Raw genomic sequence first — 22,736 nt, 5'->3', positions numbered from 1 at the left:
AGAGGTGGTGTCATTAAAATTAATCTGACAAAGCCTCTTGCAAGACAAATAGACCCATCTTTCTCCCGTGGTATGTATGCACAGTAGTCATTGTTCACATGCAGGTATGTGTACGTGTGCACACATACAGAGAAAGGAACAGCTTGGCAGAACTAAATTTTCTACATGGAAGATCTGACTAACATAAAACAAAATGATGACTTAACTTCCCACAGTTTATGTATGATGCTTCTGATCCTGCAAGTAAAGCCTCCAAAATGTTTGCCCTGTTCCCAAGGCTGCGTTTCAGCCTGAAGTATTAGGGTATCTTTATCTTTCCCCCATGATACTATGCAATGTTATCCTCTTATTAGTAGGCATATGATTCCTGAAATGGCATCAGCAAATGTTACAGTGTTACAGGCAGACATTTCACATGTGCTGTACACACTTTTGGAGAGTTAGACCCAGAGTGTCTCTAGCTGATAGCTTAAGCATTCACAGCCAAAGCACTTTACCAAACTGATTTTTATCTACTAAGAAAGTGCAGAAGTAAGTTTCATCCCCACAGTTTTCCTTTTGCAATATATATGTGAGGAATAATAATAATAAAAAGTTCTAAGCTTTATACCTTGCCTTGGTAAGTAGGTGTTGTGACATTTTTCAAAGTTGTCAAAAATACTTCTTGTTTGGAGCATGCCTTTGGAACACTAAAACCTGGGACATATTTCACTTGCAATCTGAAATTCCCGTGATATATTCAAAATACACAGTGTAGTACCAATGGACTCTGATATGAAGTCTGCAAAGTGCAGGGAGTTGGAAGCATCGTTGCCTGTCCTGCAAAGTGTGGAAGGAGGGGCAGCGGCAGCCTGTGGCTGCAGGGCCTGGAGCAGTGCCTGATTCCCTCATGCTAGTTCCGGGGCTGCCGGGTATAAAGAGCTTTATGCAATGTCTGGAGGGTGGGAGTTTATAGAAAACGCGATGTCTCAACAGGCGAACACGCCTTTCTTCTGCAACTAGCGGGATAAGAAAAAGACACTAGGCTCCTTGTGCTGCTGCTGTGCAGATCAGCACCCCGGAGTAGAGGAGACAGCTTCTGAGGGAGCTGGAGCATCCCAGCCCAGATGGGACCTCACCATCGGATGGATGGAAGAGCAGCAACTGCTTGCAAACTGCTCATATTATTCACTGCATGCATAATGCAGGGCAGTTGCCAAGGTAAGCGCTCTGCTCCAGCCTCTCCGGAATGGGACTTGCACCGCAAGGAGCACATCCCTGTCCTGGGGACTTCTGTGAGAAAAAGACCAAAGTGCCTGGAAGTAGAGGGTTAATGGGAGCCGATTCAAGGAGTTCTTTCTAATAGCTAGGGGAGAGAGTGGCTCTTTCCAGGAGTCATTTGATGGAATAGATTTCTATTATGGAAAAGGAAGTAGTGCCTTAAAAAACACTACAACCACCGGCTCTTTAGCTTCACTTCACCTTGGTGTTAAATTATCCCAGGATACTTTTTCTGATTGTCTTTCTGGTTTGTACAAACTTTTTTCTGGTTGTATAGCAACATACAAATGTTGCTAAATTCGGAGGGACAGCTCAGACTTTGCTACTCCAGGGTCTAAACTCACAGTTTTACAGAGATGCAAGTGGGCAACATTTCCTGTAGCGAGTACTGCTTACTGGCTGTGGATAAGGTTTAAAAAAAAAAAATCACCCCAGAGTTTTTGCATTTTTTCCTTGAGATCTTTGTGCCCTTCTTGCTGCTGGAGTGTGGGTAGTTTTGCAGAGCAGAGTTCACCTGCATTCCAAGAGCAGGTTTGGTGACTGCTAAAATTGTACTTCAGAGTTGGTTTGGGGGAGAAGCGCCCAGGCTGTGGCAGTTCCATGTAGACAGGTTGTGCCTGTGGAGGGGGTTACTCGTGGACAGGCTTGAGTATGTGTGGTATATGCAGTCGTTTACAGAACGCTATAAGAAAGAAACAGATGCTTAGTCTGGAGCACAATAAGCTCCCCTCAGTTGGTCTCAGACGCAGATTTGAAGTTGAGAGAGGGAGAACTTTTTCTCTGGGCTTTGCTGTTGCTAGGCGACATCTGGGAGCATGTGACGGGCAGAGCAGGCCGAGGGCTGCTCCTCTGGTACTAATCTGACTGCTGGGGATGGAGTAGCTGAGTCTGCAGTCCTCTCCCCAGCCTGTGACTGAAGCCCATCTCTTCCTGTCTCCCTTTCTTCGTGCAGTTTAATTGCCCTGCAGTGAAAATGCAGCCTGTCTGGTTGGAGCAAGAGTGGCTGAAGTGCATTTCCTTGGCCCCATGTATTTGCCTGGCACTCTTGCTGGTTGTGTGTGTCTGTGTATTACGTGTGCGTTCAAATTGTTAATCTGCTTTCTTTGCTCAACTCTTAGTTTAAGCTCCTTAGACAGAATCAAGTAAGTAATTATACAGCAACTGCTGCTAGCAGCTCCCACTTAGGATCAGGGAAATAGGAGATAGCTAATGTGCAGCAGGAGACCTGCAAAAGCTCTAGTCAAGGAGGTCACACTGGGCAGAGTTAATCCTATGCACTATTATTTTACATTGGATAGAATGGAAGCTGCAGTGCAGATCTACAAGTTTATTCATTTGCTCTACAGCCACTTTTTGACTGTTCAGGATGTGCCCGGTAAATGACATGACAGGATAAGCAGAAGGAAGCTTTGAAGTAGCATCCATAGCCAGTGGAAGTACCAAAATTTTTTACTTTGATGGTGTGTGTCCCCCTCCCCCCTTCAGAGTAGAGTAACTGTGCAAATGAAACAGTATAGTTTTAGTAACAGGTAACTGATACTAGTAAAATCTCTGGATAGCAATTGTGGCCACACTGTGATTATTATTGCAAAATATTTGATATCCTTAAGTTCCAGCTCCTTGAATGTGGAGATCATGTCAGACTCTAATTAAAAAACAAACAAACAAAAAAACATTAAGAGAATCATGAAAGCAGTTCCAAGGCTTAGAAGGAAAATGGTGAAAATCATATTACCTTGCCTAATCCTCAGTATTTTCAAAGGTGCTTCTGTGTTGTTTTTGAAGGTTTTTGTTGGCCATACCTGAGTGTTCCCAGTATAATCTGGATATTTCTAGAAGTAGTTTCACCTGAACACTTGCTGAAATGATAGTACCATGATTCTTCCTTGATCTATCCAATTCTGGATTTACTGGAATGAAACATACCACTTAAAAACTGAATAAAAATACTGCCTCTTGTAATTGCCAGTTGTACAGGACCTGGTTCTGCAACCTTTCCTCTATAAGCCTTGTTGCCTGTGGGGTAACTGTTATCAGAAAAAATTGCAGCTGGAATCTAAAAAACTACCTAAGTGAAGGTAGTTTCAAGAAGGATCCCCACAGAACTGTTTGTGAATGTGAATGTTTGTTTTGAGGAAACTCAAAGTGCTTCATGCTCATAGTCATAAACTAGAGAGGCTGGGTGGATGTTGTACTCTCCGCAGTTTTGCAGAGGGCAAATGGGAGCACTGGGGCAACTTTGTGTTTGAACAATGAGTTCTTTAGTGTTATTGCAAAGCATGTCGGATCTACGTACTCATGCAATATTCCACGTAGTGTGTGTTATCGGGGTCACCTTATATAACATGGAAGGCCTGCTGTACTTTTTTTGATGAGGATTTAGTACCTGAGAGTGTTTGATGTTTTTTCTGTTCTCAATGGTTCAGCACCAGAAGAACCTTTAGTTTGATTTCTTTATAAAATCATTCACAGAAACCTGTTTTTCTGTATAAAAAAGAACCCTTCTGTCTAGACACAAAGTATTAAGAATGTTCTTCTCAAATCTACTATAGTTAATATTTCTGTAACCTATGTATTTTAGATTGCTTAAATTTCTTTTTTTTTTTGGTGTCCCTCAGGTCCCGATGACCTACTTTCAGCAGAAATGATGTAAATCTTCAAGAAAATAAATGGTGTTAGTATTGATTTTTGTCACCAGTTTTGCACCAATTCTGTCAAATTAGTGCAAGTTACAAAACAATGCCAGTATCATCTTTTTTCAGTCTTGCATGTACTTACACTGAAATTCTGGCTTTGCTGCAGTTTATTGCAAAGTACCAAATTGCTATGCAAAGGCCAGGATAGTTTACAATGTTGAAATTGCTGTTTGCCTCCCCATCTTTCTGGTGGATACTTCTGAGGATCTTTTTATGTCTTTAGCAAGCTTCATGTATGGAATCAAAGATGACAGAATCACATTGCTGTGAATTAGAAGAGATCAATGATTGCTTAGCCAGGCTGTGTATTTTTCTTGCCAATAATCATAATATTCGTGTAAACTTCTGAATTCTGGGAAATGCAAACATCTCTATTAATGGTCCTTCTCTCTACATATATGCTATTTTTCTGAATTTTTGGATTCTATATTGAGTTAAGAGGCCAGAAGATCACAGCTATGTTGACTTCTAGTATTTATTTTTTGTTTCTCTTTTCAATAGCTCGTAGTTTACTGACTATTTTAAGGTTTCTGTTGTTGATCTCAAGACCAGAAGACTTTTTTTTTTTTTTAAAAAAAAAGCTGATCATCTATTCTGTGTCTTGACAACACATGATTTGTGCAGAAACTTTGCTGTTACACAAAAGTTAGTGCGTCAAATTTGATTTACATCCTAAATCTCAGCAATGATCAATCATCAGCTTAAGTGTGTCCCAGACCAATATGACTAAAATTTGTTACCATTACAAAGCCTCTCTTAGTCTGAGGATGAACACTATTCTAAGAATGAATCTATATGATGAGATATCATATCCCAGAAATCACAATGAGCCTTTGCATGAAGTGAGGCCAGTAATGAATAGGTACAATAAGACCAGGTAGAGAAGAGCTACAGCAGCTCTTTCCAGAACGGCATGGAGGTGCATGCTTTTCCATCAAGTATTGTAATAGTTCAATCTCCAAATTAATAATTCAGTGGATTTTTGACATTGCCTTCACTCAAATCTATTTAATCTGTCTGTAGAATGATGTATAGTGACGTTGCCGGAGGCGACAGGTCCGAGTCAGTATTCATACCCAGTGTACAGCGCTGTGCATGTTTAAATGACAGAGAAGCCTGTCTGTAAGATTATGCTCCTACCAAGACCTAGTGTTTGAAGACCTTGAGTGAGACTTTCCTTGGGGACTAAGATTTTGGGAGGAATGAGAAGGGAGAAAGGATCGCAAAGAAAATGAATATACCAGTGGAATCCTGACGTACAATTTAATAGGTATTGTGCATGACCTATGGGCTGCAATGTTCATAATCCTGCACTAGTATAATTTTCTGGGTTTCTCTTGGAGATGTACTTGCACAAAATCAAGAGCAAAAATCCTACTGAGCGTCAGTCTACCTGGCTCTGAACTACTTTATTTCCTAAGGGCTGACAATTTAAAAGTACTGATCAGTGAAACACATTGTTGTCTTCTCACATTTTAATTAATGAGTGGCATTTGTGTGCACTGACAGTCTTTTTTTTTTTTTTTTAATGGTTCTTTTTAATGAGTAGCCCTTTTTTAGTACATCTCTTTAATTTTCTTAATAATCTACTTTTTTCTGTATTCTGTTCAGCAAAGCATATCAGGAATTTGCAAAGTCATCAGCTAAAGTGAGGAATGGGACAAATCCCAGAATTTTAGTTAAAAATTGAAAGCAGTAATTGGATGACACCTGGTTAGATTTAGGTTCAATTCCAAATGCTAGAATTACAGTAAATAATTAAACTACAGCAGTCAAGACAACTAGAGACAGAACATCTAAGGAGATTTCAACTAGGATAAATGTATGATGTATGCGATGCTTCTATTTCACTGTAAGACAACCCAAAACCTTCTTTCATATTTTGAGCTGATTGGAAATTTGAGCAATGAAATCCTACTTTAATCCGGATTTACTTTCCATGTGTTTTGCAGGAAATGAGCAAAGAATCATTTGGGGGAAAGGTAGAATGCAATTTCATTAAAGCCTTTTAATTCTTTTCCTTTTGGGCTTCCTGGATTGACTTGAAATCAATCACACTGTTTGGAACCTTTCCCCCTCCATAGGCCTTCTTGCATTGTTAGATTTTTGCCAGATCAAAGCCCAATGGTGTTTTTTTTTAACTTCTCATTATTTAGCACTAAACCTGGAGGTGATTCTGTCAAGATTTTAATTTTTTTTTTAAATCTGAATACCTTATTTTTAATTAGGCAGGAAACAGGCACATTGTAGAGGTGTAGTTCATTTTGTCGTTATGAGTATTGGATCACAGGTCATTTGGTCCTCCTACAATACTTATTTTTGGATCTGAGAGCTTGTGAAAACTCTTCAGATGGACAAATATGTAACTTTGAATCCCATTGTACTATCACTTTTTAAAGCAGGAGTTTATAATTGTTTCTCCTCTTTTAGAACTCTGCTTAAAAAGTACTGGAACCATATAGCACTTCGGATGTTTCAAAGGAAATGACACTTTCCAGAAGTTGTCATTGTTGAAAAACATTAAAGGTCCCTTCTAATTAATAATATACAAGTTGACATCTATTTAAAAAGAAGTTGATGTTTTTATTCTATTGTGGCTAATTAGCGATGATGATCAGATAATTTGTCAGCTTCTTTTTAATAGCAAAGGCAATAAAGGCAAATAAAGGACAGAGCTGTTTTTCAAATTATTTAAAACTGAAGTGCTTCTTTATATAATTTGATAATTAGACTTTATTCTTAAAGGTACCTTGAGCTGTTTCTAGATGAGGGAATAACAAGGCTTCTTCTGAGTCAACCCAGTGCAACTCTATTAATTTCAGAGAAATTATCCCTGAGTTGTACTGATCTAAGAGATAGGAAATAGGATTCATTGAAGAGTAAACATATCTCTCAATCACTTATTATTGTTTGAGATCTATTTTAAAGTCCACTTTCTTATGATAATGTTCATTTTGTTTACTACTTTTTGCTTCCTTAACTCAGCACGCTTTTAGAACAGTTTAAGAAAATGAAGTTTAATGAGTAAGAGTAGAAAATTTAATGGAATGGACAGCCTTTAGCGGATTCCATAAGCTTTTGCTGTTGGTTTCAAGGCTTTTAATGTTTTCTTTGTTTTGCAATGCTTAAAGTGGATTAGAGATCTAAGGATCATTGTTAGAAGTTTTGTTTTGGATTAATGAAATGACATATAAGAGTTGACTGAAATTGTTCTGCTTTTATGACCTGTTCTATTTTATGCTTTTAACATGAGTAAATTGCCTTTCTTTTACAATCAAGAAGCCAGATCTTCAGCAAAAGGGCACTGTTTACAGCTGCAGTGTGTCTGCCCGATTATTTTCTTGCACGAGCAGGTCATGATACTATACCCTGCTGAGCTGAGTTGAAGAATGGGGGTCCATTCCAATAGGGACTCCCTTTGATGGGGATTGAGGGCTCATGCTTTTGTGGAGCAAGGAGGATGGAGGTTTTAGTTGTGTTCTGTGGCATCTGTAAAAAAAAAAAAAGAAAAAAAAAGGTATCGTCCACAAGGTATCCCAGGAACTGATATATTTAGAATCTAGGTAATGGTTTTTATCTTCTGAAACCATTGTGCACATCATCAACTCAGATAAATATACCACAGTTTAGTTTAGTCTGAGGAAGTATAGGGCCTGCAGAGCTGGAGTACATATATATATCAACAATCCTTCCCAGGTTTACCCAGATGAAGGGAGCTTCCTATGTAAAGTTCACATTATTCCATACCAGTGGGAGACCCCATTTAGATCTGATCCAGCCCTTGTCATTCCTTGTCATCTAAGGGTATGGGTTCATGAGAAGTGATGACCCAATCGAACAGTTCACTGCTGCTGGTAACAGGAGGCCCCACTCTCCTTCCCTCTCTCCTCCACTGTCCCATTCCTATGCTGCTGCCAGCCTTGCATTCTTGCTGCTTGCTTTGCGCTAGCACCACTGCTCATCGGATGGCACTGTGGGCTGCTTTCACTTACAAACCTGGCCTAGGGAATTAGGTGGTTTCCTGGTGGCTTAATGATTTGGATCAGCGTGCAGAAAGGTCCAGTAGTTACTGGAGTTTGGAAAAGAAAGTGAACCTTGGCATCAAGTGAGAGAAGGAGAGGAGTTGGAAAAAGGGAGAGAGAGGGAGAGACCCCTTTTTCCTATGGTAAGTCAGCGGGTTGGCTCAGCCGGCCATGCAACCACTCTTAATGCTACTGCTAAGAACGTACAGGAAATGCTTGGCTAGCATGCTAGTTACAAGAGTGGTCCCATCAGGGCTATAGTGAACTAGTATTAGCACTGCGGGAAACCCCTTTGTAAAGTTGTCTAGTGTAAACAGATGGCTTGACTTGAATGGGACTGCTCACGTGTTCACTTTTGAGCAGGATTGTAGGGCTATTCTCAACCTGCAATGTAATAAATGCTTGGATGATAACCAAGCACATGGAATGCTGCTGCAGTTTGTGTTGGCTTTCTAGCTGTGTTAATAAAAATAACTTTTACTACTGTGAGGTCTAATAAGTTTTTAAACCATTTCGTGTGAAACAAATGAGCTCCAGTTTGTGTCTGAAATGGGTGAGAAAGTTTGTGGTGTCTTCCATATGAACATATGAGCTGTTTTTATTAGCTTTGCAGTTTTTGCTTTTCCTTATGAAGTCAGCCACAGAATGCACTTTAAAGCCTCACTGAAAATGAATTTTTGTTCCTAGTATTCTGTAAATGTATCCAAGTAATAAAATTACTTTTGTTACCTCTGCAGTACATGAAAGGTATTTAGTGGAGTAATTAAACTGCATCTACTTCAGTTGTTAATCTGAGCCTTGACAAATTTCTGTTGGCTGAACCAATAAGAAATCTGAGTAGAGCCTCACACATAGCTCAGTTGTGGCCTGTCTTTTTGCTCAGGCAGGCTGGCCATCTGCTTCACTGTGAGCTCTTCCTGAGTAAGGAGGGCCACAAAGACAACTGGTCTCCTTTGGCACTTGCAGAAGTGATATCATGTCATGGAATTTGTATTCTAACTGTAGGCAATTGAAAAAAAATGATGATTTAACTGTGGAAATGCAAAAATGCTGTTATTACTAGCTTTTTTTAGTTTTGTAGTTTTTAACTTTACTAAGCCTGACACAGAATGCGTTATAAAATGGTTATCTTCCAGTGAAAATACAAAAAATAATCAAACTTGAAAGATGAACTTTAAATCCTTTAGAAATTTGGGTATCTATCTCTTGAATTTGCTTGAGGAAAAAAGAACCTAAAGGACAAATAGTTAAATTCAATAAAATAATGAGTAGGAAAATTTAAACTAAGAGTGAGGTAAAAACTCCAACCTTGAAAAGAAGTACTTTATCCATACTAAGACTTCATCACCTATTAACAGGAACAATTCCTCCCTGGTTTTTGTTTGGTTTCCTAAAAAAAAAGATGCTTTAGCAATGGATTGCTTGTTTTTGTTTTGTTTTTTGGTTTTTTCTCTTTAGATGTGCAGTACTTTTTAACTGATTTAACTTTTTCTAGTAGGGGTCAAGAATTCTCAGAGACTTAAATCCCACAAATTTCATGAGGTAGCAGAGAGAGAGACCCAGATTATCACCCTGTTAAGGGCAAATCTTGATCATTAAACATTCTGAATGGAGACACTGACTTTGTGGCCAGCAGTATACCTGGTGTGGTTGCAATCTTTTTCCTAATAGGCATTTTGAAAGACTGGTGGAAACTATTGCTGTGAGAAAGGGATTACAATTTAAAGGTTCCAAGTCTGTAGGCAAACGCCTGCCGTTCTGTGAGCAATGTTATTCATATGTTGTGTGCTACCACTGTGGAACTTGGGAGACATATGCCTTTCCTGTGGTTTTGTGCACTTGCTTCTGGATATAAGTACGTAGTATGCAGTACTTGTATGCTCTTGTGTTTCCAACGAGACAGCAAGTGTAGGGCTTACCGAGCTACACAAGCTGGAGTAGGAGACACTTCTTACCTGCTGTTCACTTCTGTGCCTGGAATGCTGCTTAGACTAGCTAGCTGCTTAGAGTAGCTAGCAAATGTAATTTGAAGAATTACTTAAAATACTATGCCTAGCAGCCACCAATAAAGGGAAGCAGCAGCAGAATCAAGCATCCTTAAAAAATCCAAATGGGTGAGTAAATCTGATAGTTGTAGAGTTTGGCTGGTGTAGGGGAGATCTAAGTAAAATGCTTCCATTGGGGCTGACTGGAAGGGTAATGTTTCAGTGGGAGATAATATTTCTTGTGTTTATCCTTTTCTGACAAATTCAAGGACTTTGTCTTTTTAATTTGACAAACTCATTAGTATTACTGTTTGGATGAAAGGATGTTTAAAAATTATTTTTTAAACTGAAAACTATAAAGAAAATATACCACATTTAAAAATTAAATAGCCAAAGTATGATTTAATTCTTATTGTTCACTTTCAGGTCTATTAAGATAAAGTTGCATTTTGTATAAGCACATTGGACAACATCGTTGTTTCAGTTCAGGTGATCCTTCCTCTACTCAGGCCTGCCTTAGCACATAGAATTTCCTATTCAAGAAGGTTGGTATGGCTGGTCACTCCTTCCTTAGCTATTAGCTGCTAGCTGAAACTGAGTCACTACTGAATAAGGGAGAAGCGTGATGAGTGTCAATGAATCTGGAGAAATATACATAGTTCTGAATGACATGGGCAGTAGTAAGTAGCATTAGAATGTCTGTCTAGGCACACTAGATGCTTGTAGCATATGATCTATCTATTTTGTACTGACACTTCAGTTTTTCTGCTTTTCTGAAAATGTTCTCACATGTTTAGTTTGCAACAAGTAGCAGTCGTTATTTTGGAAGTGCAAATTGATGACTAAGTGCCCTGTGAAGCTTTGGGACACAGCTTAAATTGTCTCTTTTACCTCAAGTCACACTATTTATGATGGTGCTACTCAAGTAGTGAAAAATTTTGTTATAGATGTGAGTTCGTGGTGAGAAGAGAGAAATAGCTTTCACTTTATGTGCTTTTACCGTGTTTATTATCTATGTGGGAAGTGGTTTATTTTTTGCATGACAAGTTTGATTTTTGATTTAATAACTTGTGATATAATATTCCAGTAGGGTTTATGATTTGGCAAAGTGTTATATGATGCATAGCAATTTTTGATCTAGCAATAGTACATGAAAGAAATATAAAATTTTACACAATTTCACTGTCACAGACTGGATTGGAAGGCTCTTACTGAGGCTGATTTCTAGTGCTACAATGACTCATCAGCTTTCAGGAGAGCATGATGGAATTGAATGTAGCTCACCGTCTCAGCATGGGGTCTAATTTTGAGAACAAACAGCACATTGGTTGGAAAATCTGTTTAAAAAAACAGTTCAGCTCTCAAAATTAGAATACCTTCCTGAGAAGGTTATCATCTGCTACCACATTTATTGGAGTTTCTCAGTGGTATGTACTGTACATGTTCTCTCTTAAGTTGTAAGTTGTGTAAGGTTTTTTTTCCTCTCTCCCCCCCCACCCTCCCCGTAGTGTGAATACTTCCTAGTCTTAAAGATTTTCCTCATTTGCTCATATTGCCCCCCTCACTCTGTGACCCAATTGTGATTCTACAGCAGCCTCGAGGCCATTAGCAAGGTTCATTCTTATGAAAATGCTTGGGATGCTTCCTTCTGTGAGTAGCTGGGGATGTCTTTATTTCTACTGTGTTTGCTTGTTTTTCTTCCTCTTTATGTCATTTGGTCAATTAGAACAGATTTTTGCATATTTAATGTGCCATTCATAAAAAAGAACCTTCTGGGATTTAGGAGAGCTCAGATGTATGTGTTTCCCTAGTGATCCACAGTGCTTGCTTCGCTTACCCAGCTAACACAATCACAATTGATTTATGTGGATTAAGACACCTAATGTCAAGACAACTGGTTGACGTTATCCAATTTAGTGCAGAACATGTTCTTTACGTGTAATGTGTCTAAGATACGTTATTATATTGTGAAGGCTAATCTTTCAGTACTGCAGATACTGGTTCTCTTGAATTTGGCCATACAGATAAGAACTTCACTAAATTCTCTGAGAAAGGAGTACAAATAGTTTTTATTAGTCTCACCTTCGAAAACACTTTATATACAGTTGGAAAATACTTTATACGCGGTTGGGGTTAAAGAAAGTGTCCAGCAGAAATTAATGGCTGATTCTCAGTAGTCACTAAAGCACGAGAGATTTGCCAGTGACTTAAATGGAAGAAGGAACCTGGTCCGTTCAGTATAAGGAATGTTTACTTTATCAGTAGAAAGGAGTATTACCTCCTGTCTATTAGAATTAACCCTTGCTTAAAAGGATTATTTCTTGTTCCTGCCTTGTTATAGGACTAAGAAGATAGTAAGAATTTATTTGTTGCTTTTTAAAAAGTGTGTGAGTTGAAGCAAGATTATAAAGGAACTTAATTTTGATTAATTTGCTTATAGTACTGTATGATGGTAAAGATACATAGTATGGATATGTGCTGTTTGTGAGCATGTATGATATATAAACTGTCATGACCTTAAGAAGTTTATTTTTTTTTTACATTTAGGATCAGTGTAAATAGTTTTAAAATATTGTATATCTTAATATTTTTTTACTTTTTCCCCAAATGGCTGGCTTTAAAGTGATAATGTAGAAATCATAGTTATTTTGTTCTGAATACCAGAGCTTTAAGAAAAAATAAAACTAGAGTTTTTTCTAAGAGGTGCATATGTGGTTTATCAGAAAAGCAGGAGCTTGTTCGCTTTATTCTTAGTTCAGGCTTATACTTGAAAAAAATAAAATTGAATAGTTTTGTTAAATATGAATTTATGAACTGTTTCTCTTTTTATGAGGCTGTTTGCATTCATTGCTTTTTCAATTAATAAACCTAAAGTAAGGTAGAGAGGATGAGGATTATGAATATCTTTAACGTTGCTAGGAGGCATTTACAGTGTCATTCCTTTGAACTTGATGTCTGCAGGAGACCTGAACCCTTTTTTCTTTGCAGGAAAGCTTTCCTGCTTAGTTTCAGTAGATTAAAATCCTGAATTTCTTTAATTCTTGGATTTATGTTGAGGCATTAGCAGAAATGAATCTATAGTCCTTTTATAATTGTATTAACTGAAAACAAATAGTTTAACATAGAATACGCTGATTTTAAGTGTTCTTTAAAAAGATTTTGCATGTGACCATTACTAAAATGAGATTTGATGCTTTAGTTTTAACAATGGTTTTAGTTGGCAAGTGTCTGTATGTGCAAGAGCATGCAGGCACAAAGCACAGAGAACAATGAAGATTCTGCTGTCTCCAGATTTCCTTTTTATTTTTTTTTAACTACTTGGCAAGTGGTTTTGAAAGGGAAACCATAAAAATCTGCTGTTGTTGCAGTGAAACATGTTATTTCTAAGTCCATATTGAAAGAGAAAATTTTCACTTTTCTTCTGGAATTTTAAGGTGCTTTTTATTAAAAATCAGTGAGTAAAATTTTAAAATGTAGGTATTGGGTTCTACTGACAGGCAAGATCCATTTACAGCTGCTGATACCCATCAGTCCATTGAACTTAGGACATGGTTTACTCTAAACTTCCTCTCCTGTGACTATGGAATATCTAGCTCATTCATCTGAGATGGAAATAGACTCTGCATGTCCAGGTAGGCTTACAGAAAGAAAGAAACGAGCAAACATTAAACTTAAGTTTCTCTTCTGTTTTCATTCCTCTCACCCTCCTGATATCAGTTCTATTTATGATCCAATTATATATTAAATTCTACATGTGAGTGGATCTTTAGGGAGAAGGGCTAGAAGTATCATCTTCTGCTGTTTGGTGGAGCAAAGCTATTTTATTATTGTCATCAATGGGTTTCTGCTAATTTTTGAAGCAGCTGTGCAACTGGGACTTGGGAGCCAAATTTCTTAGTCCAGTTAGTGTCAGTGGAGAACCACATCTGTTGCTTCAAGTTCAGTCCTTTATAATTTCCACATCCCTCCCTGCCCTGTAAAATAATCTGAAATTTCTGTACCAGAAAGTTTCCTGAAATGTCTGCATCTTTGCTTGGGGGTTAGGCAGTGCATAATAAAACAATAAGTAAATTAAGTAATTCTGCACATGCATTACATGATGTTGTTGGCATCCAGAAGAATAAATGCACTCAGAAATAGACAACTTTCATGAAGAGTAGTGATCACGGTAAAGCACACCAGGGATGGAGTCTCTGGCTAGGAATCCTTCTGATGCTGATTGGTAGAAGATTGGAGGCATCTCCGTAGGAAGGATCAAGGTGTATGTGTCTTGTTTCTTGTGATGTCTAAGAAATATACCAGCAAAACTGAGTGTGCCCTTCATGTACTGTGACTTCTTGGAATGCCACTGGAGAAACAGTAGAGTATGAATATGCATTGGTGGAGGGAAGAACAGCACCATTTGGCCTTTGCTTGTTGATATTGGGGCACACAGGTGAGTTCAAGTGCCCATCATCCTTATGCTGCAAACCATCTAAGGTATGACGCTTTTTGTTAAGTGTTTGCAAAGCACAGAGAGTCCTTGATCAACTACTGAGTCTGTAGATGCTATTTTACTAACAATAATCTTAGAATCATAGAATCGTTAATGTTGGAAAAGACCCTTAAGATCATCGAGTCCAACCACTAACCTATCACCGCGAAGTCCACCATTAAACCATGTCCTCAAGCACCACATCTACCCTTCTTTTAAATACCTCCAGGGATGGAGACTCAACCACCTCCCTGGGCAGCCTGTTCCAATGCCTGACAACCCTTTTGGTGAAGTCCAACCTAAACTTCCCCTGGCACAGCTTGAGGCCATTTCCTCTCATCCTAAATGGATGTTATAATATGTAACTGGATGATAATTCAGTAATAGAAAGCCTATGCTTCCCTATTAACATTGTAACTGTCTCTCTGGCACTGCAGCTCTTCTGCTTCAAATTGTCCCTTAACTAGCCCCCTGTCCACCTATCAATCTGTATACAGAGATTTTGCAGTTATGTGAAGTGGGTGCAGACTCCCATTTGTACTCCCATTTGGTATTGTCAGTTAAAATTATTTATATAATATAATCTAATTTAGAGACAGGTAGGTACAAAAGATTTTCTGCATTGCAAGGTCTTAAAGATGGAAGATAAAACTGTACTGCTTTCTGTAATACCTATAAACGCTCATGTGGTCTGTGTCTTTTTTAATCTGAATAGTTTGTATTAAATGTAATGGAGTTTGCATAACATAGAAAGACTGAAAGTTAAATATTGTGTCATGGTATGTAAGATTTAGCATAATTTTATCACACTATATTTCTTTATATTTTAAATAATCTTTGTTCATTTGCCTATTATAATTGCTAGCAGAGTACTACTTTTCAGTGTCACAGGGCATTTTACAATTATAAGCAAAGGTTTTTCCTGAATTGTGGGTTTTACTTCTTTCTTCATTAGTGTGGGGAAACAGAGATGGAATTTCCAGAGGGTCAGCTTCCCCGCCCTGAGCATTCCAAAACCTTGGGCTGTTTGACGTGTAATTAAGCTAGGCAAAAATCTGACATCAAAGTGTATGGAAGGTGATTCTCCAGGATTCTTCTACCTGCAAGGCCGTTGGAGTGGGGGCTGGATGGGGACAAAGAATACCCTTTGTTGGAAGGCAGAAAGGGAGAAAAGAGAGCTTGTCACTTATTTTTCTTTTTGTAAAGTTAATGTGGAAGATGCTTGTAATGTACAGTTCATTTGCACTTATTTGTTGAAAAAATGCAGGTTTTTAAAGGGTGGAACTGTTCAGTTGAAAAACTATGGCTTTGAAGAACGTTACTCTTTTAAACACAAAAAATCTGTTGAGAGAGATGATTTCTGAAGCGTAAAGTAATTGCGGCAGTGTAAGTTTCATTTTTGAGTGGACAGTTTGAGTGTGGTACAATCTACCCTGGGCTTAATACATTCTTCATTACTTTAACTCTTTTATTAAAGCTTAACTGTTGAAGAGGTGTTAGTAATTCTCAAAGGTATTGTGAGCACGAGGAAGAAAGAATAAATGAGGGTTTTTCGCCTATTCTGTATAGTCAGAATAGACAGTCATGGTGCTCTTAATCTGTGGATGACAAATGTAATTCAAAAGATTTGGAGTAAAAGTTAAATGTATGAGAGACATCACAGTTGAATGGGCAGGTAGAAAATGAAAAGAATTAGAAAAGACTAGAACTGTTCAGAGAGGAATTGAAAGGAGTCTCAAGTAATGCGAAGAGTGACAGAGTAAGGCAGTATTGGTTTCCATTATAAGATGAACATAACATTCTGATTTAAATACATGAGGACTGAATTAAGCTTTAATTCTCAATCTAAATATTTTTACACAAACATATGGAGCAAATGCACAGAGGTTGAGAGGATGTAATGGACTGCCTTCCTGTTGAAGACTGTAGCCCTAATGGGTTAAACTGTTGTGCTGTGAAATACCCAAAGCTACCAATCTGTCTCTCCTCTGGAGCTCCATATTACTTAATGTGACATTGCGTAACATTCATTAGTGGTGTGAGGGTTCACTACCATCCTCTAGTGGCAGCCAGGTTTGTCTTTGGCAGTGGTTTAGCTTAGGATACTTCATTCCTATGCAGGCAACAGTTGTTGGGCAAAACTTGTCTTGCAGAACGTGAAGTAATTGTATTGAATAGTGCTTGGTAGTACATTATTTCCTTTGGTAAGAAATAATTTTTTTAAATTAAATTAAAAGCAAAAAAAAAGTATTTTACTTGGTTAGTGTTTTGTTCAATCTTTTCTCTGACAAAATCACTGTTGTGTTGCTTTATTCCAGTGGAAAATGACTACCTGGTGTAATCTTTGTGCAAGTAGCTTACCCAGAGCCAGTAATATTAGCCTTCTTATGGTTTTATCTGAGCAAATTGTGAATCTTAAACATTGACTCAGGAGTCTCGTAAGAGAATCCCAGACAGAGAACCATGGAAAGTCTAGTGACAAATTTAACCTAAAGCCCAGAGACAGTTAGTGTAGCAAGAAGCTTAGAAATAGTGCTTTTGGCTATATTTTTCCAGTGGTGTTTCTGATCTTTGGTTTGCATTGTTCAGTGCTATTTTATATTAAAGATTATATCATATATTTGATTTTTTCCTTGGTGTTTTCCTGAATTTTGAGCAGTTGAAACAGAGCTTATTTTTCAAAACTATTTCTGCTAATGCCCAGAGATTCTTCTTTATATATGTTCTGATGTGATTCATAAGGTCTGCTATGCATTTTTTAGCATTTTACTGGTGCTTTGATCACAGTAGGAAGACTAAAACTGAATTACAGTAAAAATAGAGCAACACCAAAAATTCAATCATTTCTGAATTTTGAACTTTCAAAAGTCACCTAGATTATTTTCTGTTAGCAAATTTTAAGCATGAAAATGAAGACTAATTGTTTTACTGCTTGTTTTTAAACTTGGTGGTTATTTTCTCCAGGAATCCTGCTAACAGGATTCTGTTTGCCCGAAAGAGGTGTCTGGTTTTATCAGCATCTGTCAGAGTAAATCAGAATTTCTATGGAAATTAGCTCGTTAGTATTAATTGTTGGCAATGTCTGACTGATTCATGAGCTGCCTTGCCATTTAAAAAAAATTTAAAAATCTCTTATTGAAAGCAAAACCTTCCATAAAATTACTAATGACTATTCCTTCAGTCAATCGGGGCTTCAAATAATGACAATAATCAAGCAGATACCCCTTGTCTTCTGACAGTCCCCGCTTTTGCTGAAACCCAGGTGCTGCAGGCTCACTCGCATAGCATATGCCAATGGAAATAGACTGTTTGGATGTATGTGCTTCCTCTGTGGATCATTACTAGTCAGTGTGATTAATGCCTGCAACATTTTTGCTTAATACTGTTTAAAATGTATACCTAAATACATAGTAACTAAATAACAATTCTCCAAATATTATAAGTTTCCAGTACTCATTTTTAGCAGACTGTGTACAGTTAAGTTTTGAGCGAATGGTCTCTGTAGCTATCTATAGTAACAAACCTGGTTATTGCTGACATGGTTATTTTTCTTTCATTCTGGATATTTCTCCTGGGCATTTGTAGCAGTAATTTTATAATCACACATTTTTCAAAGTTAGGATTGTTTTGTTTGCAGTTGAAACGCAAGCTTTGTAGAACCTTGGTGAGAAGTGCCCTTGATATTGCAGATCACTTTTACTTCTTCCATATGACTTATTTTCAAAGATTGTCTTTTTAACGAATTAACATCATTATCTGCTATGTAATTTTCTTTGTCCTAAAGATAATATAAACCAGTGATAAGTGAAGTATCAGTCTTTCATATTTTTATAGGTGTTTCAGAGCTCTCTGCCTTCAGTTATAAGTAAGCATGGAAGATAACTTTTGAAAAGCCTAATGCCATAATTAAATGAATTATAACAGGTCTGCTGAAGGATTGTATAAACAGACGTTAATACAGCGCTTACTGTATGTAGGTGTGAGCAAGTTAAACTGTAATTCTGCAAAGTATTACAAAGTGTAGAACTGCGTGATTTGCAGGTTTTCTGTTAACAATTAGTTACCATTTCTCATCTTGTACAGAGACTGCTATGTTTATAATGCTTTCTAAAATGTTTATCAGTGTTATCACCTAATTTTTATTACTATAAAGGTATGTTTAACTGTAGTAACTTAATACAAGATAGGCAAAATAAAAGAGCAGGGTTGTACGTAGTACTTGAATTTTTTTTGGCTATTTGTCGTTTAAAATAATATACAAATTGCTCATATTGCTCATTTATAAGCATCTGTTCCATTAGAAATTCTAATCATGTGGATGCAGATTTAATTCTGTATTATAACTTCCTTTTAAGTAAGTGGCTATGAATATTCCAGTGGTTTTGAATAGCAATAATATACTAAATATGCAAGCGGATTTAGTATTTGCTTTGCATAGTAATTTCAATCAATAAATGGTGGTTTATGTGTTGTGTTTATTAGAGCTTTACCTGCTAATCTCATATGGAAATGTTGCTTTGTAGGGCAAAAGCCAGTGAGAGGGCCTGGGATTCCAGAATGAACTTGTACATTCCTTCAGGGCATTTTTGCAAGGGAGGTTGTTGTGTTTTAAAGGTAGTTGATAAGAGACCTGCACCACCAACCCCAGACCTGCACCACCAAACACCATCATGCATTAGTCTATAGAAGGTATTTGGGTGAACGTACTCCTGTACCACTCCGTACCACCATTTATCCAAGTGAAATTTTTTGACCATTTGCAGGATACATTATAAATCAGGATGTCACTACCAGACAATCAGATTTGAACATTCCTTGCATAAAGTAGCTTGCCTCTATATCCCTTAGGAATACATCACTTAACTGTGTTTATGTGACAGTGTTGATATCCCTGGTTTTACATGAAAGTTAGGGTAGCTTGTTATTTATGTCATCATGAATTCAAAAAGTAGGTGGTTGTGTTTTATGTATACTGAAGTTATCTTCTCTGGACAAATCACTCAGAATAATTGAAAGATGTAATTTTATTATATGGCTAGTAATTACATTTTTTTTCTTTGGATTTGGGCATTGCTACTACCTCAGGTTTTTTCAGTGTTCCCCTCTCTGAGGTGTTGACAACAGATTAACATGAAACAGAGCTCTCTTGTACCTAATTATGTTATAGCTCATTGTTTTTAGGACCTATAAAACTGTTCACTCCCTTTTTATGAGGCTGTAGTCGAAAGGGAAGGCCATAAACAGTGCATTTTCTCTTTCCTATGGGACTGGAGATTTCATTAGTCGACTCTAATAAAGGCCTGATCCAGCTGCATTCAGACCTGGGAATGAATGCATCTTTTTCAGGAGGTCAGGCAGTAGGGAATGACAGCAGGATAGCTTTTGATCAGTCATAAATGAAAGCCTATTTTCTTTTAAAATTGTTTGCTATTCAAATGTTGACTGAAGACATGCTTTCCTGAACTTCAGAGGAAAGATTTTAAATATTAGGGCATTATTAAAAAACAAAACAAAACTGAGGTCTTTCTATACTTTCAAGCAGTCACTGCTGAAACAAGATTTCCACATCAGCTAAGGGGTTTATTATTATTATTTTAAATCCTCAGAGACTCTGGGGAGGGCTGATGTTTAGCATGTTTAGCCCATATAAATAATGTGGAAAATGATGCCCTACCTTTATTTAAGTCTATACTGCCTGTGAATTTAAAATTGATACATTCCTGCTAAATATGTTTCTGTAGTGTAGGTGCTCCTTTGAGACTTGTTTGGGTTATTTTTAATTTTTGGGTTTTTTATAATATCCAAATATTAAAATTATGGGAATTTTCTAGCAATTTAGTTGGGAAATGTCCTGTAAGATTTAGAGCTTGTTCTTTTCCTTTTTTTGGTTGACTGGGTGTGCAGAGATCTTTTTTATATGTATACTTATTTATGTTTTTGTATTATGATAATATTATTTTCTCTCCTTTCCATGCTGTAAGGTGATGGATAGATTATAGTTTCTTGACAGGAATGCACTCTACTGTCTGTTTTTACGTGCTGGTACTACTAACCTGCTTGTTGCTCTGCTTTACCACAGGATGCGAGCGGGGGCAGTTTCGCTGTGGAAATGGTCGCTGTATTCCTGCAGATTGGAGGTGTGATGGGGCTAGAGACTGTTCAGATGATACAGATGAAGCTGGTTGTCGTAAGTAAAAAAACTATAGAGCAACTTTTCTGTAATATAAGAGATACTGAGATCCCAATGTGCTCAGCTGTACCTGTGGTACAAGAATGGATATTGAAGGGGGAGAAAACTCCTAGCTGTCTTGAGATGACTGCAGGATCTACTTAAGGGTCTGATTTCTTGAGTCCATTGGCTTTAGTAGTCAGAAAATCAGGTAGTGCTCAATTTCTAACACGACCCAGCCTTCTCTTAAATTTGAGTGTCCAATAATGCAGTTTCATTTGATGACTAACGTTCTAAGTAGATGTAAAAATGTATTGTATTCTATTGTTGCAATAATCCTGAATATTGGATGTACATACAGCTACCACCAGCATCACTTGAGCTCCAAATCTTTGGATCTTTCAGGCCTTAGACAACAAGCTGTACCTACTGCACCTTATGTAGAGTCTTGGTTAGCTGTCTAGAGTTGGTCGTGTTATCCTCAGTGCCAGCAGCTCAGGGACAATAATTGCATTTAGGTGGGCTGTAATAACCATGCACAAAGATTCTCTCAAGCTGAATGTTAAAAAGTTGTGAAAATGAAGAAGTTCCCTCCACGGTCTTGTCAGGGACTTGCCTGCCTTTTACCTTCTTAGTTCTGTAGTGTTCTTTGAGGTCTTGTGGGCTGGTGCAGTTATCAGCCCATTTATAGGTAAGGCCAGTTTTTGCCCCTCAGTTACTGGGGACCGAGACTAATTTATGTTGGTTCTTTCCACATTGGATTGTTTCTTTGCTGCTTGACCAATATAATAATTGGAGGTAATTCACACAGCTTGGCAGTCTGATCTGTTACTTAGCTCTTTAGTTAGCTCCAAAAAACCAGTGCAGTTCTGGATGAAGAACGACTTAAACTGGCAAAACAAAATGGTGGTGTCCTAGAGCTTGCTATTTCAGCTTAGTTCTGAGCTGCAACTGGAAAAAAGTGCTTGGGCTTTGAACAAGGAGTGGGTAAAATTCACATTGACTTTGTGAAAGATAAGAAAAAATAACCCCCGACACTTACTACATTTGTCATAGTTATAGGCATGAAGTTAAGTTGTTCTCATTTTCATACATGTGATGAATTAGGAAGATGAAAATGAAACTCTTCAGTTTTTTCAGTTAATTGTGCTTTAAAAAACAATATGTTAATGTGGTATAGGTAGTGGGGCACTTAAGAATCTAGGACGATAGTTTTAAACTGTTTAATACTGGCTTAAGGTTAAAATTATATTACAAGATTGTTCTTCATTTCTTAAAACAGGAATTAAAAAAAGTATGCATAAAGTGCATTTTCTGTAGTATGTGATAGATTTTATCCTCTAATTACTTCACTTCTAATGTAATTGTGTAGGTCTTGACTCTAAATCTACAGAGTGATTTGATTTTCTCCCTTGATGCTTTGTTTACACTGGTAGTTGTGCTTGCATATCATCCCATGAGCATAAAGTGTTTCTAGTTGACTTTGCAATACTGCAAAAACATGACCCTGAGAAAAAAGATGGTTAAGACAAGAGCCCTGTCTACTGGATTGTGTTGTGCTAGTGATTCTTCCCAGGAGTATTAACTAGGGGTGAAGTAAGCTGTAACACAGTTTCAAACATTTATTTTGATCTTTCTCTCTGTTGGCTCCCTGTTTGGCTATTTGAAAAGCACAGAATGGAGCTGGGACAACATTCGGATTGTTCTGACCTGACCCTCATCTTTTGCCTCATGAATTCACAGAGAAGAGTCATGACCTTGTTTTTAAAGTCCTTCTTCCTACCAGGGATAGAGTACCTGTGGTGGAGTGAGAGCAATTGAACAGACCCCTGTGAGACTAGGAAAACTAGCATGACTCCATATATAAGTGGAAAAAAAAGAGGTTAGTTCAGAGGGCAGTTCAGAGCCTTAAGCTTTTACTGTGACCTGCCTTCTAGAGGAGCCTGTGCCTCCAGGAGAGGATACAAAACTGAAGATTCATACGCAGAAGTTCACTAAAACGAATTATACCTCTGAGCATCCTTCTGGTGGCCCACTTTCCCTTCCCTGTTTTGTGAAATGCTTCATGTGTTTCGTGGAAGTTATGGTCAATTGACACTTGAACCTTAAGTCTTCTTTCACCTTATGTAA

The 22,736-nt window shown here is 37.6% G+C and overlaps 1 protein-coding gene across 3 annotated transcripts in view; it reads left to right on the top strand.

Moving 5' to 3' along the window:
* The first annotated feature begins 933 nt into the window (after window positions 1-933).
* LRP2 (LDL receptor related protein 2) overlaps window positions 934-22,736 on the top strand; it is a 138,366-nt gene continuing 116,563 nt past the window's right edge. For all 3 annotated transcript variants that reach the window (XM_075093368.1, XM_075093367.1, XM_075093366.1), the window contains exons 1-2: window positions 934-1,200; window positions 20,517-20,624. In XM_075093368.1, coding sequence (XP_074949469.1) covers window positions 1,107-1,200; window positions 20,517-20,624 — 202 coding nt within the window. In that variant the 5' untranslated portion in view covers window positions 934-1,106. The remainder of the gene's footprint in view (window positions 1,201-20,516; window positions 20,625-22,736) is intronic.

This window comes from Phalacrocorax aristotelis, chromosome 5 (genome assembly GCF_949628215.1).
Source record: "Phalacrocorax aristotelis chromosome 5, bGulAri2.1, whole genome shotgun sequence".
NCBI lineage: Eukaryota > Metazoa > Chordata > Aves > Suliformes > Phalacrocoracidae > Phalacrocorax > Phalacrocorax aristotelis.
The sequence above is the reverse complement of the archived record's forward strand: the minus strand, read 5'-3'. Positions and strand labels throughout refer to the sequence as shown.